General features: G+C 40.2%; 1 protein-coding gene across 7 annotated transcripts in view; it reads left to right on the forward strand.

Moving 5' to 3' along the window:
- eya4 (EYA transcriptional coactivator and phosphatase 4) overlaps positions 1-21,379 on the forward strand; it is a 51,450-nt gene that overhangs the window by 25,051 nt on the left and 5,020 nt on the right. For 3 of the 7 annotated variants that reach the window (XM_080881839.1, XM_080881844.1, XM_080881843.1), the window contains 16 exons: positions 160-281; positions 5,034-5,117; positions 5,820-5,897; positions 7,000-7,066; positions 7,222-7,364; positions 9,631-9,774; positions 9,859-9,941; positions 10,958-11,132; positions 12,367-12,503; positions 13,796-13,879; positions 17,674-17,763; positions 18,318-18,376; positions 18,657-18,817; positions 19,213-19,327; positions 19,531-19,652; positions 21,192-21,292. In XM_080881839.1, coding sequence (XP_080737965.1) covers positions 160-281; positions 5,034-5,117; positions 5,820-5,897; positions 7,000-7,066; positions 7,222-7,364; positions 9,631-9,774; positions 9,859-9,941; positions 10,958-11,132; positions 12,367-12,503; positions 13,796-13,879; positions 17,674-17,763; positions 18,318-18,376; positions 18,657-18,817; positions 19,213-19,327; positions 19,531-19,652; positions 21,192-21,292 — 1,765 coding nt within the window. Of the gene's footprint in view, positions 1-159; positions 282-5,033; positions 5,118-5,819; positions 5,898-6,999; positions 7,067-7,221; positions 7,365-9,630; positions 9,775-9,858; positions 9,942-10,957; positions 11,133-12,366; positions 12,504-13,795; positions 13,880-17,673; positions 17,764-18,317; positions 18,377-18,656; positions 18,818-19,212; positions 19,328-19,530; positions 19,653-21,010; positions 21,112-21,191; positions 21,293-21,379 lie in introns of all 7 variants that reach the window. The other 4 variants (XR_013971576.1, XM_080881840.1, XM_080881842.1 and 1 more) reach the window with 4 other exon arrangements.

Genomic DNA, 21,379 nt, shown 5'->3' on the forward strand with positions numbered 1-21,379 from the left:
ACAGTACAGTGGGATCTTAACATAATGTATGGTCGATGTAAATTCCCACCTGTGAGAACATATTGGCATTGATCTGCTATTCATTAAATAGCACATACAGCACATAACAGTAGAAGAGAGTTTACCTCTTTTTCCTTGCCATCTTCTCTCCCCAAATAGGTCTATGGAAATGCAGGACCTAGCCAGTCCTCATAACCGAGTGGGAGGTGGAGATTCGACAGGCTCCAAGCTGGACAAGAACAACCTTGGCAGCCCGTCTATCACCACCAATGGAACAGGAGGTGAGAAGATGGGATTTTTAGGAGGTTTTCTTAGGGGCTCCAGTATTTTGTACTCAGCTGTGTATCTGAAACTCAAAGAAAAAAATGTGTTCGACTGCTTAATAAATCTGCACACATTCCCAGAGGAAGTCAATATGATGGCAAATGCATAGATTTAGTTGTTTTCTGAGAAAAAGTGGGCTTATGGGTTCATGGCAACCCCAATGCTACTCCACCATCCCCACATTACTTTCAAGTAGCTGATCAGCTCCCTCCCACTCTAAGATGCCAGTTTAAGTAAAGCACAAAAAAAGAACTAAGAATTTTAAAAATTAAGTTTTATTTTTCCAAAATAAAGGTTGACGTTAAATTATATGAATCTTTCTTTGTTTGCAATCTTCTTCCATGAAAAAGGACATTCGATATGCTGCTGCAATAGATCTTTGCATTATTGACTGCCCACTGTGTCACAAAACCACTGTCTGACTATGGCCAACTGTAGTCAAAGGCATGACCTAATATCCCTGTGTGGATGCTTTTCCCACATCGTCATATTAATGTTGGTCCAGAATGAGTGTTACAGCTGACCAATAATGTTGTGATGTCATAGCTTTGTAATGTTGGGGTGGGGGGGCTTTTGTTAGTATAAAATTCTCTTCTGGAACAAATGCTAAGCATTTCAAGCATTTTCTTTATTCATTTATACAATATGATAAATATTGTTTGGGTTACATTTAGATTTAAATTTAGGTTACCAATGTTGCTTTGCTACAAGTGATAGTTTCTTTATAGCATTAGCTAACCTCTTGGCTAATGCTAACTGATTGCTCAGACAACATCATCCGTCAGATGCAATGTTTATCCAGGAACAACACCAACATGGGGTATGTCAGATACATAAATATCAAATATACTATATAAGAAATAAATAAATAAAACCTATATGTTTCCCTTTTGAACTAAACAAACAAGATTTGTTCATTTTTAAGCTTAAAAAGGTGCTGGTAAGCCAGATTGGTTACATTTGGACAGGAAAAAGCCAACAGTTTCATGTGTTTCAAGGCTAACTAATCTGACCCTCTTAGTCCTTTCTAACTCTAAGCTAGAAAACAAATTTGCCAGTATGTACGTTTACTTGAAATGCTGCATAAAGGTCCATGATGTATTAAAGTTAAAGGGTGAATTATTTCTTTGAAGAAAGGAGAGAGCCATTGATGCAGGAACAGTGAATTTACTGATTTCTATTTTTTTTTACGTTGTATAAAATGTAGTTGAAAGTCTAAACTCCTCCATTCAGAATACTCATTGTCTTTTATTCCTTTTTTTAATATAATCTTAATGCCAAAGGAGGTCCAATGCACATGTTGAAAGTCACTTAAGGCAAGAGCATTTGATGAGAAAAATGTAATGCAATGAAATTTATTGCAAAATCATCAGTCAGAAATCCTTTCAGCATGTAGAGATAAATACTTTTTGAGGAATTTATGGAGATGGAGGGACACACGCACATACAAATGCATGCATACACACTTCCAAGCTGGCATGAGTTCTTGAATAAACCACCGGAGAATGTGTGTAAACACACGGCGAAGCACTTCTGCACTCCTCCGCTAACGGCTTGGCAAAGTGTCTGTATGTGTGTGTTGGAGAGCAAGCTCAAAATCCCACTGGAAACTATTTCCTCTACAAGAGCATTAAAGCATCACTGCTCTCTTATATGTCAACACCAGTGAGCCCGCTCCTCTCTTTTTCTTCTTTTTCTTTACTCTGAGTCCGTATGCGTTTCTCCTTCTTTCTATTAATCTTTTTTTTCTCCTCTCACCCTTGATCTTCCCACTTTCTCATGCTCTGTCCTCTGGAACCATTTCTGTCAGGACAGTTTGATGATATAGCCCTGGACATGGTACTTTTGTTGAGGGCCATTGTTTGATCTATTGCTGATTTACCAGGCGGTGGAAACCACTTCTAATAATAATAATAATGTCATGGAAAAAGTGAGATGCTGTATTTTAGTCATTTTGATGTGTTAACATACTCGCAGTCACACATGCTCAGTGTGGGCTAACAGCACACCGAGACTGTATTAGAGCACATTAAATCATTTTTGATGAGCTCACAGTTAATGATTTAAGCAGACAGAGCTCGGGCTTCACAGAGAGCCAAAACAATCTACATACTCAACATTCCCCTCACCTGACATCAGCGAACGCTCAGGCCCAAAGGCCATCTCCATAGCAATTCATTTGTCTTCATTACAGCTTGTCCAGTGGATTGTATTGTTCCCTTAGGGGATTAATGAAGTTGTCCTGAACTCAATTGAGTTTTCAGATGGTTGCTAGTGATGGGCGTTTGAGAAAAGAAGCCCCTGAAACACATTATGTAGAATGATAAACTGATTAACAGGTGTCCTCTTCTTTTAAAAAGCGCAATCATGTGATGATAGATGAGCTGCTAATTAGAAGAATAGCTCGAGACTTTAGCAAGAACATATTTGTAGAGACAGAAATATCAGGAGATTAATCTAATAGCTGTTTGTTAAAGCAGATACAGTTGTCATGTATTATAATAAAATAGCTCTGTCTTAAAAGTCGCATATCCTTCTACTTTGACATATTAATGTTAGTCTCACATGTCCCCAGAATGTATATGTATTTATATTTCTCACTCTAACTCAAGCTATCTAAATGTGCCTTTTTGTGGATGAATCAGGGATTAAATGTGTTTAACCAAAATTCAGTTCAGTTTCATTAGCTACAACCAGTCCTGGCTACTACCAGACCTGTTGAATCAAGAACTTATTGAAACAGAATCTGTATGACAAAGTGAAATAGGCTTATAGACCTCAAAAAGTCCCAGATCATGCCACCATCTATAGAAATGTAAGACCTGTTTAGAATCGGTTAAAGTCACTGGTTGGAAACTGCCATTTCTAAGGCATTGGGACTGCATGGTGAGAGCTATTTTCCACAAATGGAGAAAAAGTGGAACCATGGTGAACCTTCTCCGGAGCGGTCAAGCTACCAAAATTACTCCAAGAGCACATCGACAATTCATTCAGGAGGTCACAAAAGAACTGAGAATAACATCTAAAGAACTAAAAGGCCATACGTTCCTTCAGTTATGGTCAGTGTTCATGATTCAACAATAACAAAGACTGGGCAAAAATGGCACCCTTTGGAGAGTTCCAAGGAGAAAACCGCTGATGACCAAAAAGAACACAAAGATTCACATTTGCCAAAAAACTTGATGATGCCCAAGACTTCTGGGAAAATATTCTCTGGACTGATGAGACAACACTTGAACTTTTGGGAAGATCTGAGTTCTGTTTTATCTGGCATAAAACTAACACAGTATTTCATAAAAATACAAAACCAATATTCAAACATGGTGGTGGTAGTGGGATGGTTTGTGGCTGCTTTGCTGTTTCAGGACCTGGACGACTTGCCATAACTGATGGAACCATAAATTCTGCTCTCTACCAGAAAATTCTGGAGAATGAGGAGAATGTCCGGCCATCAGTTCATGCCCTGATATTCAAGCAGGACAATAATTTGAAACACCAGCATTCCACCTCTGAATGGCTCAGAGAAAAAAGGTTTTGGAGTGGCCTAGTTATAGTCTGGATTTCTGATTGAGATTCTTTGGCATGACAGGACGATCATGCTTAAAAACCCTTTAATGTTGTTGAATTGAAACTATTCTGCAAAGAAGAGTGGGCCAAAATTCCTCCGAAGTGACATGAAGACTCACTACATGGGTTGCTGTGTGACTTTGTGTGACCAATTGAGGCAGCATCAGTTCTTTCTTCTGAAACATGCTCAGTTTCAGAAAGTTTTTTTTATTGGATCTTTGATATCATAAAGAAGGGATATCCTTAATATGGTCATCACAGCCTTCTGGTTATGGATGTGAGCACAGGAGCCCAATCCATCCGTTCTCTTCAGTTTATCCAATTCAGGGTTGCTGGTGGGCTGGAGCCTATCTCAGCTGTCTTAGGGTGAGAGGCAGGGTACACCCCGGACAGGTCATCAGTCTGTCGCGGGGGAAAGCACATAGAGACAGACAACCATTTGCACCACATTGACTCACCCAGCTATTTTTCTTTTCTCTTTTTCCCTAAGGGGCAGCCAATTACAAGAATGTTTGCATAAATGGGGTGACTTAAAGGGAAAATTATTCAGACAGAGAATGATTTGAAGGGCTTACCAAAATCCAGTGTGAGATACATAAGGGTTATTTTGACCTACACCCAAATGGATATATTACCTTTGATTTAAGACTCAAACTAGACTTAACAGGTGGGAAAATTACGTCTGGCTTTGTCCAAGGGTAACAAAATCCACCTACCAGCACCTCTAGAGTTCTGAAATCAGTTTGTTTTAATCTGTACAAAAAATCAGCAGGTTGGGGGTTATATATGCCTTTACTGACATCTTGTTTCTAAGCTTTTGGAGCGCTGGGAAGCAGCTGTTCTACCAGTTTTATAAGCTAACCATTTCCTTACTCTAGCTTCATATTTAGCATAGAGACAAAATTGTTACTGACCGTCTTAATAACTTGGCAAGAAAACATGAAAGCAAGACGATGGGGAAAAAAACACAAGTCTTTAAATATTCTCACAATATAACTATTTCGGGAATGTTTGTTTTTCTTTTATATTCAACGCAAATGTCTACGAAAAGATCAGTACCATGTGACCCCGTATACCTTTGACCTGCATCTGGTTTTCAGTGGGTCGTATCCTCATCACCTTCCCACCTTGCACCCCTATAGGTGAAAGCATGACCGTTCTTAACACGGCTGATTGGCTGTTGGGCTGCAGCAGCCCATCCCCTGCCACAGGCTCCAAGGAATATGGTACAGAGGTGCATGTGTGTGAATCCCAGAGCAAAGATTTTACAGCAATACAGCAAAAGCATAGCCGTTGAACTTTCTTTAGTTTTAGCTAGCCACGGTTGTTGACTTGTTGTTAGTTGTGTTTTTTTTATTTTGGGTTTTGTTTGTTGGTTCTTGCCAGAGTTGCTCTGACTGATTTTTGGTTTGCTGTGAATTTTTTCTCTGCTTTCTGAATCTTCATTGTTTTTCTGCATCCCAGTTTATTACTGTGTGTGAAGTTTCTTTCTCTCTTTTTTATTTTTTTATTTTTATAGTATATTTACAGGGTTCCTACCAAAGACCCTCTGAAAAGAGGGGAATTTGATAAATTTGCAGGGGGAGGGCAATAAATCGCAAACATTTGCTAAGGATCACTTTGCATTAATTCATTTTTGAATGTGTTACTTACATTTTATAGTTTTCAAAGTCATCCATATCTTAAAAATAGCATCAGAAAACAATGACGAAGTAAAAAGCTTCAAGCATAGTGGTTATAGAGAGCCATTTAAAGACTGTGAAATTAAATAGTGCTTGCAATGGGAACCCTGCACGCAGCATTAAGTTGACATGCTGGAATTGCATGGACGTTTTCTGCTCTTACCCACTAAGGTTTGTTTCTGTCTGTGTGTTGCGGGAAGTCTTTACTGCTTTACCCTAATACTGACCTTTTCCTTTTCCTTTAAGTGAAAACAGAGCCGTTGAACAACAGCGATACAGTTACTACGACAGGGGACACAGCCCTGGATACATATGCAGGCTCAGGTAAAGCACAGACCCTTGGATAAATATGCACACAATTCAGAAATATCACCAAAGTCCATACCTGTCAGTCAGAGTTTATTCATTAATCTAGCATTAAGAATCCAAAAGGAAGACTAGGAATTTGCAAAGCATCATGGGCAGGATAATGGCGTGTGGACTTGTGACAAAACCAGAAGAAGTGTATTTTGCATAGATTATAGTTAGTTTTTAACTTGCTTCCCCAAAACAGCTATTGCTAATTTTAAATTTGCAGGCTTGAGTTTAACCTTTTGACTGTCTTTATGTAGTAGTTGTATAAGTAGCTGTGATAGTGGTCAGAAAGCTGATCAATATATAATATACATTCTGTGATTCAGGTGAATACACTGCTTTTTAAAAACAGTGTAGGTTTGAAAAAATCAAATCCCTCTGCACTCGGAGTTGCTGTAAGACTGTAGATGGGGAAAAAAAGTACAGTGAGTTGACAACTGAATCAGCCATAGATAGACGCAGAAATATAAATGCCTTCTGGTCTCCGCTTGTCTGTTTTTGTTCAGACGCACAGAAGTCACACAATCACCATCATCCATTTGAGCTCACTGGTAGACCTGCTGAAAGCTTTAATCCAGTGAAATATTGCCTGTCCTTGGATTGCATCATCAAAGGCTGGCAGAGGGATAAGAGAGGGGCAGAGACATTTTACATTTGTCTTTTTTCTTTTTTTTTGGACTCACACACGTCCCCCATTCTCTTTCACACTGTAACACACACACAAAGCCATTCTACAAAACAGAGAGAGGGGTTTAAACCCAGCAGGGTGTTTGTCAGTACTGAGCTCTGACATCTCAATGACCACAAACAGACATTGTGTTTTGCTATGAGGCCCACTGTAAGGGTTTCAGGGACTGCGGTGATCTCTAAAGGAAGAACTTGGCTCCCCTCCATTCAAAATGCTTCAAATTACGTTTACTGGAACGGCATCTCGGCTCAAATAAGCTGGAGGCCCCGAATTGTCCTGCTCAGGAGTGGTTTTGGTAAATGCTCAGAAAAACAGCAGATTTGAGTTGACACCATCCGTAACATGTTTTTGCCTTGTTGTTTTTGATTATTTTGCTGTTTTTAGTAATCACCAGCAGCGGCTACAGCCCTCGTTCAGCCCACCAGTACTCTCCCCCTCTCTACCCATCCAAGTAAGTCCAAGTTTTAAAACTGAACAGGCATCTTTGTTTACATTCTGTAAGGTTAGCTAAAGTTGAATTTTACTCAACGAAATAACTCCTAAATGCTATAATATACCAAGTGGCTAATTTACCTACTCCCACTGTCACTTTCCTCTCTCTTATAGGCCCTACCCTCACATCCTCTCCACGCCGGCAGCTCCTTCCATGCCGACGTACACCGGCCAACCTCAGTTCAGCAGCATGCAGCAATCAACCGTCTATACTGCTTATTCGCAGACAGGCCAGGCCTACGGATTGTCTACCTATGGTGTGAACCAACACACGCTGAATAAGCCACATAGTTCTACCCACACATCTCCATACAAAAACTGCAGAAAAATTATTTTTCGAAGATTTACAAACTAAACTGCAAGTGTTGTGTGAAAGAAGGAATCTTATTTATATGGTATTATTTTGTGGTAGGAGACATTGTTCAAACTCAAACCTAAGTTTTCCCATGCAACTGGGTTGATGTGTTTGTGCTGAGTGACTGGTTTGGATGCCCTTTAAAAACTAGAAGTAAACTCATTATGCTGTATTCTATTTGGGGAGAAATTAAATATTTTCACCCATTCAATCATTGCAACTGGGTACAGCCAAAGATTCGAATAAACTGAACTGAAAGTGAACTCGTAGCAGAATGAGGACAATATGCAGTTAGATCCATAAGTATGTAGGCGATGAAACAATCTCTTGTAACTTTTCCTGTTGTACACCACCGCACTGGATTTTAAAACAAGCAATCAAGATGTGATTGAAGAGCAGACTTCCAGCTTTAATTAAATTGAATTAACAAAAGTATTGTATTAACTGTTTAGAAATTACAGCCATTTTCATACCAGTCTCCCCATTTTTAGAGGCTCAAAATTAATTGCGTAGTTGACTTTTGTTCAGTTTCGTGTCCCAGTAAGGCCTATTCATTTGTTATTCAATGAAAAATTAAGCAGATGAAAATGTGGAGTTGATTCAAAGTGTTTTTATATTACATTTTGGTTATTCTTCATTAAAACTGTCAAAATGAGGTCTAAAGAGATGTTGATGTAAGTGAGGGAAGCCCAAATAAAGCTATCAGAGAGACAGTGGCCAAATCACTGGTAGACTCTTAAAAATCTACGGCGTTACTGCCCATCTCAGCAACACCAAAAGTCTTGAAAGAACACAGAGGCTAACTAAAGTGGATGAGGACAGAACTATTTCCGTGGTTAAGAAAAACAACTTCAGAACATTTAAACACGTCGGGAACACTTTCACAGAGATAGGTGTTTCATTGTCAAGGCCTACAATCAAGCAACACCTTCATGAATGGAAATGCAGACCAGCAAAGTGCAGACCGCTGGTTACACTCAAGAACAAGAAGGCCAGAGTGGACTTTGCCAGAAAACATCTAAAAGAGTCTGCACAGTTCTGACAAAAATTTTTGGACACATGGAACTGAGATTAATGTGTATGGGTGCCAGTGGAGCTGGGTCACTAGTGTTTATTGATGATGTGACTGCTGATAGAAGTAGCAGGATGAATTGTGAAGTATTATGGGCTTTACTCTCTGCTCAGATTCAGCTGCAAAACTGATTGGACAGCACTTCACAGTGCAAACGTTAATGACCCAAAACGAACTGCAAAAGCAACCTAGAGTTTCTGAAAGCAAGAAAAATAGACTCTTTCTGATGGGATATGCTTTTCAGTCACCTGATCACAGCCAATCAGAGCATGCTTTGCAGTTACTGATGACAAAACTGAATGCACCGAGAACCTCAAACAAGCAGCAACTGAAGGTGGTGGAAGTAAAGGCCTGGCAGAGCATCTCAAGCATGGAAGGAGCATATAGTGATGCCCATAGTATCTTGACTTCAGTCAGTCATTAACTGCAAAGGATTATTGTTATAAAAATAATCCTTATAATTGAAATTACGTTAGTTTGTTCAGTTTATTTCGAGTCTCTAAAACTGGGGACAATGTATATGTAAATAGTTAATGCAATACTTTTCAAATTCAAATTTTATTTGTCACACACACAACCATACACAGTACGACACGTGGTGAAATGCTTATTGCTGTGCAATGCCCGACCATTAAATGATTTACATATTTACAGATTACTACAAAATTTGCAGATTTTAACTTAGAAATTTACAGTTAAAATGTGCAAATAACAGTTTACGTAAGAAATTATGAATAAAAAGAAATGAGAGGAGTCCATTGTTGGGATGGGAGAGGTCCATCATAATCTTCCTGGCTTTAGTCTTGCACTGCTTGGTGTAGATGGACAGCAGGTCAGGAAGCTCTGATTGAATGATGAGTTCAGCCGAGCGCACCACTCTTTGCAGATCTTGTCTGTCCTGCTTGGTGCCGTTCCCAAACCAGGTGCAGATGTTTCCCGTCAGGACGCTCTTGATGGTGCAGGAGCAGAAGTTCTTAAGCACCCTCAGTAGCAGGTGGAAGTCTCCAAGTCTTCTGAGGAAGAAGAGACTTTTGTTAAACTCTGCAAATTAAAGCTGAAACATTTAATATCATTATTTTTTTTTCAATTGCCATAGACCTCGGTGTAATGCTTCCCGGCATAAAAACAGAAAGCGGCCTAGCCCAGAGTCAGTCTCCTCTGCAGACAGGCCTCAGCTACAGCCCCGGCTTTACCACACCTCAGCCTGGACAGACTGCCTACTCCCCCTATCCAATGCCAGGTCTGTTTATAACACAGCCTTTTATTTAACTTAAACATTTTTGGTTTTTAAGTTCTTGCTAAAGGGGGGTTAATTTCTGAACAGGTTCCAGTTTCACTCCTTCCTCAGGCCTCTACACCACCAACAACTCAGTGTCCAACCCCGCCAACTACACTGCCACACAGCAGGTACGACCGCATGCATTTGTGAACACAGGTTGGTCTATCATACTAATACGAATTTCATATTAGTTGCATTAGGATTTCAGACCAGAAATGGTTTTCCAGGCATGCTCCCACGCAGTTTTCATCATCACAATGCAACCTTGCAACAGGGAAAATTCTGGGAGAGAAACAGACAATTAGTCTTTGTGAAAGAGTGTTATGGTCTGAATATTTCTCTATGTCCATATGGTGAATTGCATTGTGGTAGTAAAAATGCTTAAAGGGGGATTTTAATGTCTCACTATGATAGATGTGGCTGTTTACAGGAAGAAAGTCAAGGTTTGGCCCATGTGGGTGGATTAAGGGGGAATATAGTGTGTGCGTATGTGTGTGTACTTGTATTACTCATGTTGTGGGGACATAAATCTTTTTAAACAGTCACACTGTGGGGACCTGCCTCTCTTTTGGGGACAAAGAAGCAAGATCCAGTTGCATGAATTGCAACATTTAAGTTGGTTTAAGGTTAGGGTTAATCTTGTTGGGTAAGCAAAGTAAAGTCGAAGTCATGGTTAGTCTCCGGGAAACAAATGCAAGTCAAAGTAAAAATCTCTATGTAGAAACAAGCTTACTTTCTATGACTCTGTTGCGTTTACATTTTTCCTTTACCCCTTTTGATACTTCAGAGCGTGCGCACAAGTGTTGCACTGTATGACTACACACCAACTGTGCCTTCTTATTGTGTGTGGCTTTGTTTAAGGACTTCTGGAGATGGATGTAGTGACAGGTTTAGAGAGCTGACTCATAAAAAACGTCCATCTCCACTGGGTCTGTAAAAAGCAGCAGCACGAGGTTTTAATTGTTTCAGAGATATAAAATACAGAAAGGCAGGGACAAAAGATTAGAGACATGAGAGGGAACACTTGTAAAATCTGTCTTCAGAAGTCAGACTGGTCCTTTCAGGAAAACCTCTCCGTCTCCCTGTTTCTTTTTGTTTGCTTGGTATGTCTTTGCGTGCTCATAATTCTTGTTATTTTCCGCAGGATTATCCCTCATATACGACATTTGGCCAAAACCAGTATGCTCAGTATTATTCCACCTCCCCTTACGGGACGTACATGACCTCCAACAACGTGGATGGCACCGGTTCCACAGCAGCCTACCAGCTGCAAGATCCCACCCCCGCCATAACCGGACAGGCTGCTGAACTTCACCCAGGTTTGTGTTAACATGGGCATAGTTTAGAAAGAAGCAGTCGAATTACCAACACCACACCCCGGCTCTAACTTCATAAATATGCAAACAAATGTCAAAAGAATTTTTCACCACTTCTGATTGCGGTTTCATAATCTTGTTTCCACAGTTTTAAGTTAACTGAGTTCAAAGCCCTCTTTCTACGATGATGAAGCACAGGAAGTAACTTTAGACTGTAGCCATAGTTACCTGGCATTGCGCTGGCTAATTGGAGAATCGACATGTGTTTACATTAGCGTCCGAGACTTTGATTAGAGACAAGTCACGTTAAATATTGCACTTTGGTGGGCAAGCCGGAGGAGAAAGTGGGAAGCAAGAAGGACTTAAACTGCACACTTGTGCTCAGGAATATGGATTCGTGTTCGGCTTTTCGTTTTTTCCATATTATTATTTGGTTTATTTTGGCTGTAATTCAGGAAGCCTGATTAAAGGAGCTTATCATTCTTCCTGTCACTAGCTCTTTTTCTTCCGCTGGCTTTCTCACTTTTTCTCTTTCGCTCTTTGTCCAGGAGTGTCTTTTTTTATTTTATCACCAACTTTTTCTTGTGTGTGAGTATCTTTATCCACCCCCCCCCCCCCCCCCACCCCCCCTTTCACTCTCTCCACCCCCCCTCCCTTTTTCTCCCTGATTGAGACATAATAATATGCGAGCCGAAGCTCAGAGTCTGGTTCTAGTTACCGCGCAGCAGTGGGAGCATATGGCGTTAGGAAAGTGTGCGTGTGTGTGTGTTTGAGCCTTTGGGAGCATTCCCATGTATTCTCCTCAAGAAAATTGTATGTACTGTATCTTAGCAAGAAGCATCACATTACCTAACCTAACTAATTTATTGCACACTTCAATCTTCCCACTCCCCTGTTAAATCTTTGCATGTGCACGCTGTCATGAATCAGTCAGAATACCGGTGGTACTTTTGTTTAGGTTTCTTGGTAGCCTTTAAGTTGATCCGTCATGCCAATTACCTTGAATTATTAAACCTGACAACATGGCTTATTACTGTACAGGGTTTGAATTATTGCTTCTCCTGAAGTGGCTACAACTCCAGAGCACCTGTGGGATCACCTCAAACCACATCATTAGTGCTGCTTTTAATGGAGTGACTTTAGTTTGTGATTGCTTGTGCAGTTTAAGACAGATATTTGATCACATGTAAATTTAAAATGTTTCAAAAGCCCTGTGTGTGTTTATATACACTCTCAGGGGACTTTGATACAGTGCAGAGCCCTTCCACACCCATCAAAGAGCTGGATGACAGAGCCTGCCGGAGTGGGGGGTCTAAGTCTCGGGGCAGGGGCCGCAAGAACAACCCCTCCCCTCCTCCTGATAGTGACCTGGAGGTAAGAGACTAGAAAACATACACTGAGAGCACCGAGATTACTGAATGAATGCTCCCATGGACACATGGTATTTTCTTTGATCTTTGTCCATTTTCTTTACTTTAGTCTCCAAATTCAATCAAGCAGAAGCTATTAGAGTCATTGTCATTGTCAATACAGGCCTGAATGTATATATTGGCCCTTATTTGCTAATATGCATATATGTAAAACAAAACAAAAAAGTGTAGATGCTATATTAACAGCAGATTTATAAAATCTGTACACCGGACTATTTTATTTGTACTACTGCGCATTATATTAGTAAATCAAACTGTGAAACAGCAGGGTTGTGCAATCTGCATCCTGCTCCGTCCCAGTTTCTCTATATAAGGAAGCATTTACCGTTAGATGGAATTAGATTAGATGGCAGGGGGAAAAAAGAAAGAAGTGGTGACAGCGTTGTGAGAGTTGAGCTTGCATCTCTAAAGCAAGAAAGCAGGAGACAGACTGAAGAAACTGAAACAATCGCGTCCAAAGACGGGGACAGAAAAGGCGCCCTCTTCATAAAGCGAGGCTCCGGCTGAAATAACAGAGGTTTAGAATATTGTTTCTCCTGAGAACGCTCACTGTGGCTCAGGTTTGGACATCAAAGCTGATGTGAAAAAAAGGCTAACAGAATATAAGAAAAAGAAGAAAACAGATGGACGACAAGGAGAACATGATCTGTCAGCCTGTGATGAGAAACTCATTAAAAATAAATAAAAAGCACCAGTGGGATAGTGCCAAGATATTAGACTGTAGGTGATGACATCCAGCAATAATAGAAGTCATTTTTAATGGAAGACCAGATATTTTAAGATAAGAGAAAAGGAATGCTGGGATATGTTTAAGTAAACACTTTAAAGTCTGCATCTTTATATCTCCTACTTTGTTTTCTTTACATACAATTTAATTTTAGGTTAAATCCGACTGTAATTCTGAGCATTTTATTGATTTATGGTGTTTTTGAAAGCAGTAAATAATAACCAATAGGCAATAATAGTAGTATAATAATCATGCTATCATCTTACTATAATGATGTAGCCTATGTTTGTCTGTTTCCTAACTCCACCTAGACAATCATAATATTTTCATGTACAGATTCACATCTACATTTGTTCATGAAGTGTAAGTAAATTCAGGAATGAAAATGTTGATAAATCAGAACATTTGTACTTAATAAATAAATGTACTTATTAAATAAGGGCCATTTGTAAAATCAGAAGAATAGACTCAAATTTCTTGCATTGTGTCTTTTTTGTTGTGATGTGCAGAGGGTGTTTGTTTGGGATCTGGATGAGACGATTATTGTCTTCCATTCTCTGCTCACAGGCTCCTATGCACAAAAATATGGCAAGGTAAGACTGTTTTACTGTGTTTACTTGCTACGTTAAGTTTACTGTTCGTAAAGCTTCTATATGTATCTACGCTTGACTGCCCATTGGATTCACGAGCAATGAACCTTCACATCGTGCCAGATTTAAAGCTTAAGCATCAGTTTGACTACTAACACAACTCATAATAGATCATCCATAATAACTGAGCCATCGAGAGGAGGGCCTAATCTTGAACTTTACAAAAGGTGGGCATGAAAATAAAGCCAGTGTTGTTTCTTGAACCTTCAACTCCCCAAGTGAGTCTATTCATGTGGATACTCATTTAAAAAATCTGGTACAGAAAGAAAACGAAAATTGTTACAGTACAACAGGAGGTAAACTCACCCAGTTAAGTGATGACACCTAATGTTACGCATTATTAGAGGTGTGGCGTGTTGGTGCTGACACCAGCAGCTGCACCCAGCAGCTGTCTGCTAAGCTGCACCTCAGCTATGTAACGCAGCCCTAAGTACACCAAATGATTCGATAGTTTGTGCAGCTAGCTTTAGCAGCAATAACTTGTTAAATTGTTTGATGTCCACAGCACTTAAGTGGCGTTTAGATCTGGACTTTGATTGCCTTGTTTGTTTGTTTGTTTTTTCTTTTTCCTTTTTCTGTCATTCTGTTGTCGATTTGCTGCTGTGCTTGAGGTCATTGTCCTTTTTGTGACCCAATTTGGGCCAGCTTTAGCTGCTAGACACATGGCCTCAAATTTTACTCCAGAACACTTTAGTATACAGAGCGGTTCATGGTCAACTCGATGATTGCAAGGTGCCGAGGTCCTGTAGCTGCAAAACAAACCCAAATCATCACCTTGTGTAACCGCTGTGGCAGACAGTTGGTATGAGGCATTTGTGCTGATATTCTGTGTTTGATTTTCTCTAAACATCACACATTATGGCCACACATCTCCACTTTGGTCTCGTCTGTTCAAAGGACATTGTTCTAAAAGTTCCTGTGGTTTGTTCAGAAGCAACTTTACATCCCTAAATTCTGCCTCCATGTTCACGCTGCCCGGGAGCCTTTCTTCTGGTAACACTTCCAAGCTAGCAATTCTTGTTCAGTATTTTTTCTAATTGCATTGTCATGAGCATTTAGTATGCTACCACAGACCTGTAAAGTCTAAGATGTAGCTCTTGGGGTTTTGGCTATTTGTCTGAACATTTCACGGTATAACTTTAAGGTGAATTTGCTGGGGAGATTTGGGCACACCTGAATGATCTGCACTATTAAACAGCTAAAATTCCTGCTGTTATAAGGGCGCTCACACTTGCTGCATAGTTAATCAAGGGTATACTTACTCTCTTGAAGAAAATATATGGTGGTGGTTTACTGTTCAGGCTACTGTGCCCTGTGGTGTAGTGAGGTGTGGAGCTTTTTTTTGGTGGTACATGGCCACATTCTGAAAACACATCCCACCTCTTCTTATTTACAGGTGGAAAATAACGTTAAATGCTAGGTTAAATTTTAGCTTTGAAAGTTAATGTTTTCTTGAAAAGATACAATCAACATAGATTAAAATTGGTAAGTTACCATAAATTGGTAAATTATATAATGTAGTGAGGATCTATCAGTGAAGCAGATTTTTAGGGACCAATACTCCACCTTCATACACCATCTCTGAAACCAGAGTTTCCATCCTTACTTTGATTTTCACAATGAGCACGCAAAGTGAATAAGCTTCATTTGTCTCTGTAGATTTTTCAAAATGACATCAGCCACTTCAGGAATGTTACGGTCAATTTGGGATGATAATCTAATGGATTATAAAACAAGTCTTTAAATTGCCAATGCTTTCTTTAATTGAATGATAATTTAATGTGCTAATTTCTTACTTGGGCTGATGTTTATTCCGCTTTTCTCTGTGAACTTATTTGGTGGTCTCTCCTTCTCCCATAACAGCATCCTTGTTTATAGTTCCCTTTATTTTAATAAAAAATGTTCTTGGAACTGATCTGTGGTCGTCCCGCGTAGCCAAGGCTGCAGATTTTTATTGGGTGATGTCGTTTCCTGTGGGCACCGGCGTGGCCACCAGCCCGCCTGTACGGACTTTGCATCATAAATCCGTTCTGATATTGCTGTTTGGCAGTCGAACAAAAGCTGGCACAGCGTACGCACAATTTGGAGCCCGACTTGCATTGAGCCATAGGAGCCCAGGCTTTTTACAAATAGGGTTTGCAGGCATTGATGTGCTTCCTAGTTGTTCTGCATTTGTGGACTTTAAGGTTTGGCAATTGGGATTTAATGGGCATAAGACAGGCCCTGGTGAGTTGTAAAATGCCATGTTTAGAGCGAGGGCACACGTGGTCTTGATGGATAATTCAGCCTCTTTGTGTTGTATTTTCTGTAGAGAAGCACTGAATTGAATGGTAATATCAAGAAGTGAGGTTTTGCATTTGTCTTGACTTGCAAACTAGTGAATTAGATGTTTCCAAGAACTCAAATCGGGGTTTAATGTACCCTCTCATAGCACGCCACGTCAGATTACCCGCATGGCTCATGACAACTGGCAAATCATCGGCATTAAAAAAAAAAGGATATGCCTCCTAATATTTGCCTGAAAATATTTGTGAGAGAATTTTTTTCACCTCGTTTTCTGCCGCTGCCCTTGAGAAATATAGCAGCAGCTGTGTCTGTTCACACCTCACCCAAAATAGTGTTTACACTATTAACATAGAAACCACAAGACCTAAGTGCCCCTCTCATGGTGCTTTGAGGATACAGCTGCTCCAAATGATGTTTTGCCTTTTTGTCAATACAAGCATAGACGTCTTTATCGCACAAGCCAATCTCACTCTCTGTTTCTTACTATACTTAGTATGCTGCTCACATCATGAGGAAGTGTTGAGTTTCCAGAGCTTAAGTGATACCAGCGAAGGTGAAGAGTGCATCTGGATTTTTGTGCAGTAATATTATAATAGTTATTTAGCAATAACAAGTAGGAGTTATTGACTTTTGTATGTGCGTAGAATATAGCCAGTGATGAGTCATAGTGGAGATTTAACAGATGCTCTTCAATCTCTGTCGTTCACTGTGTGTCAGAGATAACAAATTTCAGTAACATGTGTTGTTATGGTACAGAACTCATAAGTATATGTGGTGACAGTTTTGATTAAATGAAAAAGACTTTAGGCGATCGTCCTCAGTCTTCCTCACCGTTAGCAAATTTCTGATTTAAGATGCACATCCTTTTGCACTTTCTGACATTCATGAATGCCGCCAGTTTCTCTCGCTTTCCGTGCCTGAGCACCTCGCCTGCTCACTTTCGCTCTCCTTCCTGTTAGTTTCTTTCTATTCTGGTCGTCTGACAGCGTCAGCGAATCGTGCGGCAAGCTGTCGACCCTTGCTGACCTATCACAGATGATAGTTTTTGCAGCTGAGCGCTAGCCTGGCAGTGCAGGCCGCGTTCTCCAGAACGCCCGCACACACACACACACACACACACACACACACATAGACACACACAAACCATTCACACACCACATACACTCCAGGCATCTCCCTTTGAGGGCACCTACAATTTGCAACACACACACATGGAGGGACACAATCTTGCTCTCTCCCCCCCCTCAAAACGTAAGGAATGCTGATGGGACAGAACAAGTGCAACCTGTCTGTCAGCGTCTGCAGTGATGAGCGGAACGTACCAAGTATACAAATAGGGGTTTGTTGAGGGTGGGGGGTCTAAAATGGTTTTTGAGGTGGAAGTAAGTATTAACTCTGGAAATTTGTTGTCATGTTGATGTCATGATGATGTTATCTTCCTCTTCTCTTAGGACCCTCCCATGGCGGTAACACTGGGTCTGAGGATGGAAGAGATGATCTTCAACTTGGCTGACACACACTTATTTTTTAATGACCTGGAGGTGAGTCACAGCTGTTAACATTGTCAACAGTTTTTGCTCCGTCTTTAGCTTTTGCACAAAGCGTAATGTTGAGAATGTCATTGTTCCACTGATTTGATATACACACCTTATCATACACCAGCTTGGACTGAGCAAACGGTAGGGGACACCACTGTCAAAATTCGTGCTCACAGTCACATCTAAAGCCAATTTCCAATCAACAGTTATCTTAACTTTTGACTTTTAAGTTAATACATCGTCTTCTCGTTTATCTGTATTTGTTTCTCTATTGTTTTCTCTTGTTCTTAACTAATTGTGAAGCACTTTGGTCAACTCTGTTGCTTTTAAATGTGCTATAGGAATAAAATCTGAATAGAACTGAATTGAATTAACATAATGACTTTGGGCTGTGGGAGGAAGCCTGAGGTCCAAACCATTACCCAGTTAGATACAACTGCTGCCCTCTAGTGGTGAAACTGAAGTTAACATACTGTAAATGTCACAACATGTCTATATTCTATCTTCGGCACATTGTGCTTGCAATAATTGTTATTTTTATGTGTATCTGTATACAGGAATGTGATCAGGTGCATATTGATGACGTGTCATCAGATGACAATGGCCAGGACTTAAGGTGATTATTTAAAAATTAACTTTTGTGTAAAGTTGTAGTATTCATTCATTTCTGTAGATCATATATTCAGATAAACATTAACAACATTTGTCCAGTTTGTGTTTTAATATTAACTTGATGACTAAAATTTTAAAAGTATGTAGATGATACTTAACTGCATTCTTACAAATAAATGCTTGCCGTTGTGTTTGTGATACCAATACCAAAATACAAATAACCATCTTGTTTTTTTTTCTACCAGAGCAGATTTCCAAATAAAACATATTATTATTATTGACAGTACTTACAGTTTTGCAACTGATGGCTTCCATGCAGCTGCAACCAGCGCAAACCTGTGCCTGGCTACGGGCGTCCGCGGTGGAGTCGACTGGATGAGGAAACTGGCCTTCCGCTACCGACGAGTCAAAGAGTTGTATAGCACGTACAAAAACAATGTGGGGGGTAAGCCAATCAGAATAGACTCAGAACGGAGTTGAAAATGAGTTTTACTTTAGTTAAACTCTACAGGAGTTGAAATGTTCTAAAATTATATTCACACTCTGTCTGGGAAAGGGGGGAGCATTCAGTCCTGATCATCTATTAGATGTTAAAAAACTGTTTTGTTTTGGGGGGGTTTAACTTTGTATAGGACTATTTAAATATTAAAGTTAATTAATAACAGAATAGAAGAATAGAATAGTCCCTTGCTGTCACAGGGAACACTGTGCAATGAAATAGTGGAACAGTATAGACACAGATACAAATACAGCAAATACAGCTTATTTTTTAATGCTCAAACAAAATTGGAGTGCATTGTAGAGTGCTTATAGAGTAAAGAAGTTGGTGCTGTGTTTTAGGTCTGCTGGGTCCTGCTAAGAGAGACGCCTGGCTGCAGCTCAGAGCTGAGGTGGAAGCTCTGACTGACTCCTGGCTCACCCACGCACTCAAGTCCCTGTCCATAATCAGCTCCAGGTGCCACTTTCCATTTTATTTCCACGATTTACACAGATGGCAATGTCTCTTCTAGTCCTCTCTTCCTTTGATTTCCGTGGTTAAGAGTTAGGGTTGGACCTGAGCACCAGTGGACACTAGAGGCACTCGGGAATCTATTCATGCATTTACCTACCCACCTCCACTGTGCATAATATGGCCTATTCTTTCTCTTTGTCCCTCAGGAGTAACTGTGTAAATGTGTTGGTGACCACAACACAGCTCATACCAGCGCTGGCCAAAGTTCTCTTATATAGTCTGGGATCTGTTTTTCCTATTGAGAACATTTACAGTGCAACAAAAATAGGTAAGCACACGTAAACACACGCATCTGTACACAGTCCATGAATTTAAAACAAAGACTAAATTAATGATTTCATTCATGGACTGAATTAAATAATACAATATATTGTGGAATAGAAGTCATAAAATAGTAACTGGATAGATACAGTACTGTGCAAAAGACTTGAGTCACTCCTCATATCTTTGTTTTTCTAGGAAAATGGGAAATAGGTGCAATGATTTATTAAAACATGCGTAAACACACACGGGAAAACAGTCCATTTGTACAATTCACACAAGTTTGAAAGTCAGTGTTTAATATGACCACTTTTATACACAGCCTGGACTCTCTTATTTAGGCTTTCTGGTAGATTCCTTGAGCAGTCATCAGGAATAGTTCTCCAGGCTTCTTAAAGACATTCAAATCTCCCCCTCTCCGTCAATAGAGTGTGTGTGTGTGTGGGTGTTTTAAATCCAGGTATGCTTTTACTGCATCCTTTCCTTTTTTTTATGCTTGAATGACTCATAGGTCAGTGTTAAGATGTTAAATGGCTTAACAAGCAAAAAAATCATCCCTGTGAAAATGATCAGATATAAGAACTCGACTGAAAATGATGAAAAAGCTGCAAAAAATAAATAAATATCGAGACCATTGCTAAACAAACTGCAAGATAATCTGGATAGATAGAAGCAAGTAAGGGGTGACTCAAGACTAATTTAAACGTGTGCTCTTATACTACTAATGTCAATGATTTTGATTGAAAGGGAAGATGATCTTTTTGAGGTGGATGACGTCACACAATCCGAAACACAGCTCCACCCAGCAGATGTTTCATTTGCCACATTAGGCGAAGTCACCTGTGTGGGTGTTGAGTGTCTTTAGTATGACTTACTTATCCCCACACTTACAGTATTCTTCCAGCATTATATCCGCACTCAGCTCGTGCGTTCCCGATCTGGCCTCGACACACATGTCGCTCAGGCTGCACGTCTACACTCTGAACGGACTCTAACCTCAGCTGGTTGTGACAGTGTACCGCAACCATGGCCAGTGCTGACTTATTGAAGAGTGGAAACAAAACAACTCAGACTGGGGTTTGGGTAGAAAGATACAACACTCAGGAAATGTATGTGTGTGTCACTATGTGATATGCCTTGATTCAAACAGATGTAACAATCTGATATCTTTAAAAACTAGTGTTTAAGGTCAGATGCCACGCCACTTCTGGGTACGCTATTTTTAACTATTAAATCACTAGACACCATCTTGTGTGTTTGTGTGTGTGTTCACTTCACCCTAGTACGCACAGCTCTACCTCTTCCTGTGTTTTATTTCAATCTAAACAAAGGAAAAACCTGTGAAAGCCATTTGTTTGTCTCCAGGCAAAGAAAGCTGTTTTGAGCGTATAGTCTCCCGCTTTGGCACAAACATTACATATGTTGTGATTGGCGATGGAAAGGATGAAGAGCATGCCGCCAGCCAGGTAAACAAATGACACCTGAACTTTGACCCCTCTGACCATGTGACCCTCCTTCCTCCCCCTTGTTTATTTGTTTTTTGCAGGAAAAGAGAGTTGCTTTGAACGCATAATGCAAAGGTTTGGCAGGAAAGTAGTGTATGTTGTAATTGGGGACGGTGTGGAAGAGGAACAGGCGGCCAAAAAGGTAATGGACCCGCAACCTCACCGTGACCCCCGCCTACTCAGCACAGCGTGTGCTCTGATTGGACGAAGCCCGCCTTTCTTTGCTGCT

This window comes from Rhamphochromis sp. 'chilingali' (assembly GCF_963969265.1).
Source record: "Rhamphochromis sp. 'chilingali' genome assembly, chromosome: 5".
NCBI lineage: Eukaryota > Metazoa > Chordata > Actinopteri > Cichliformes > Cichlidae > Rhamphochromis > Rhamphochromis sp. 'chilingali'.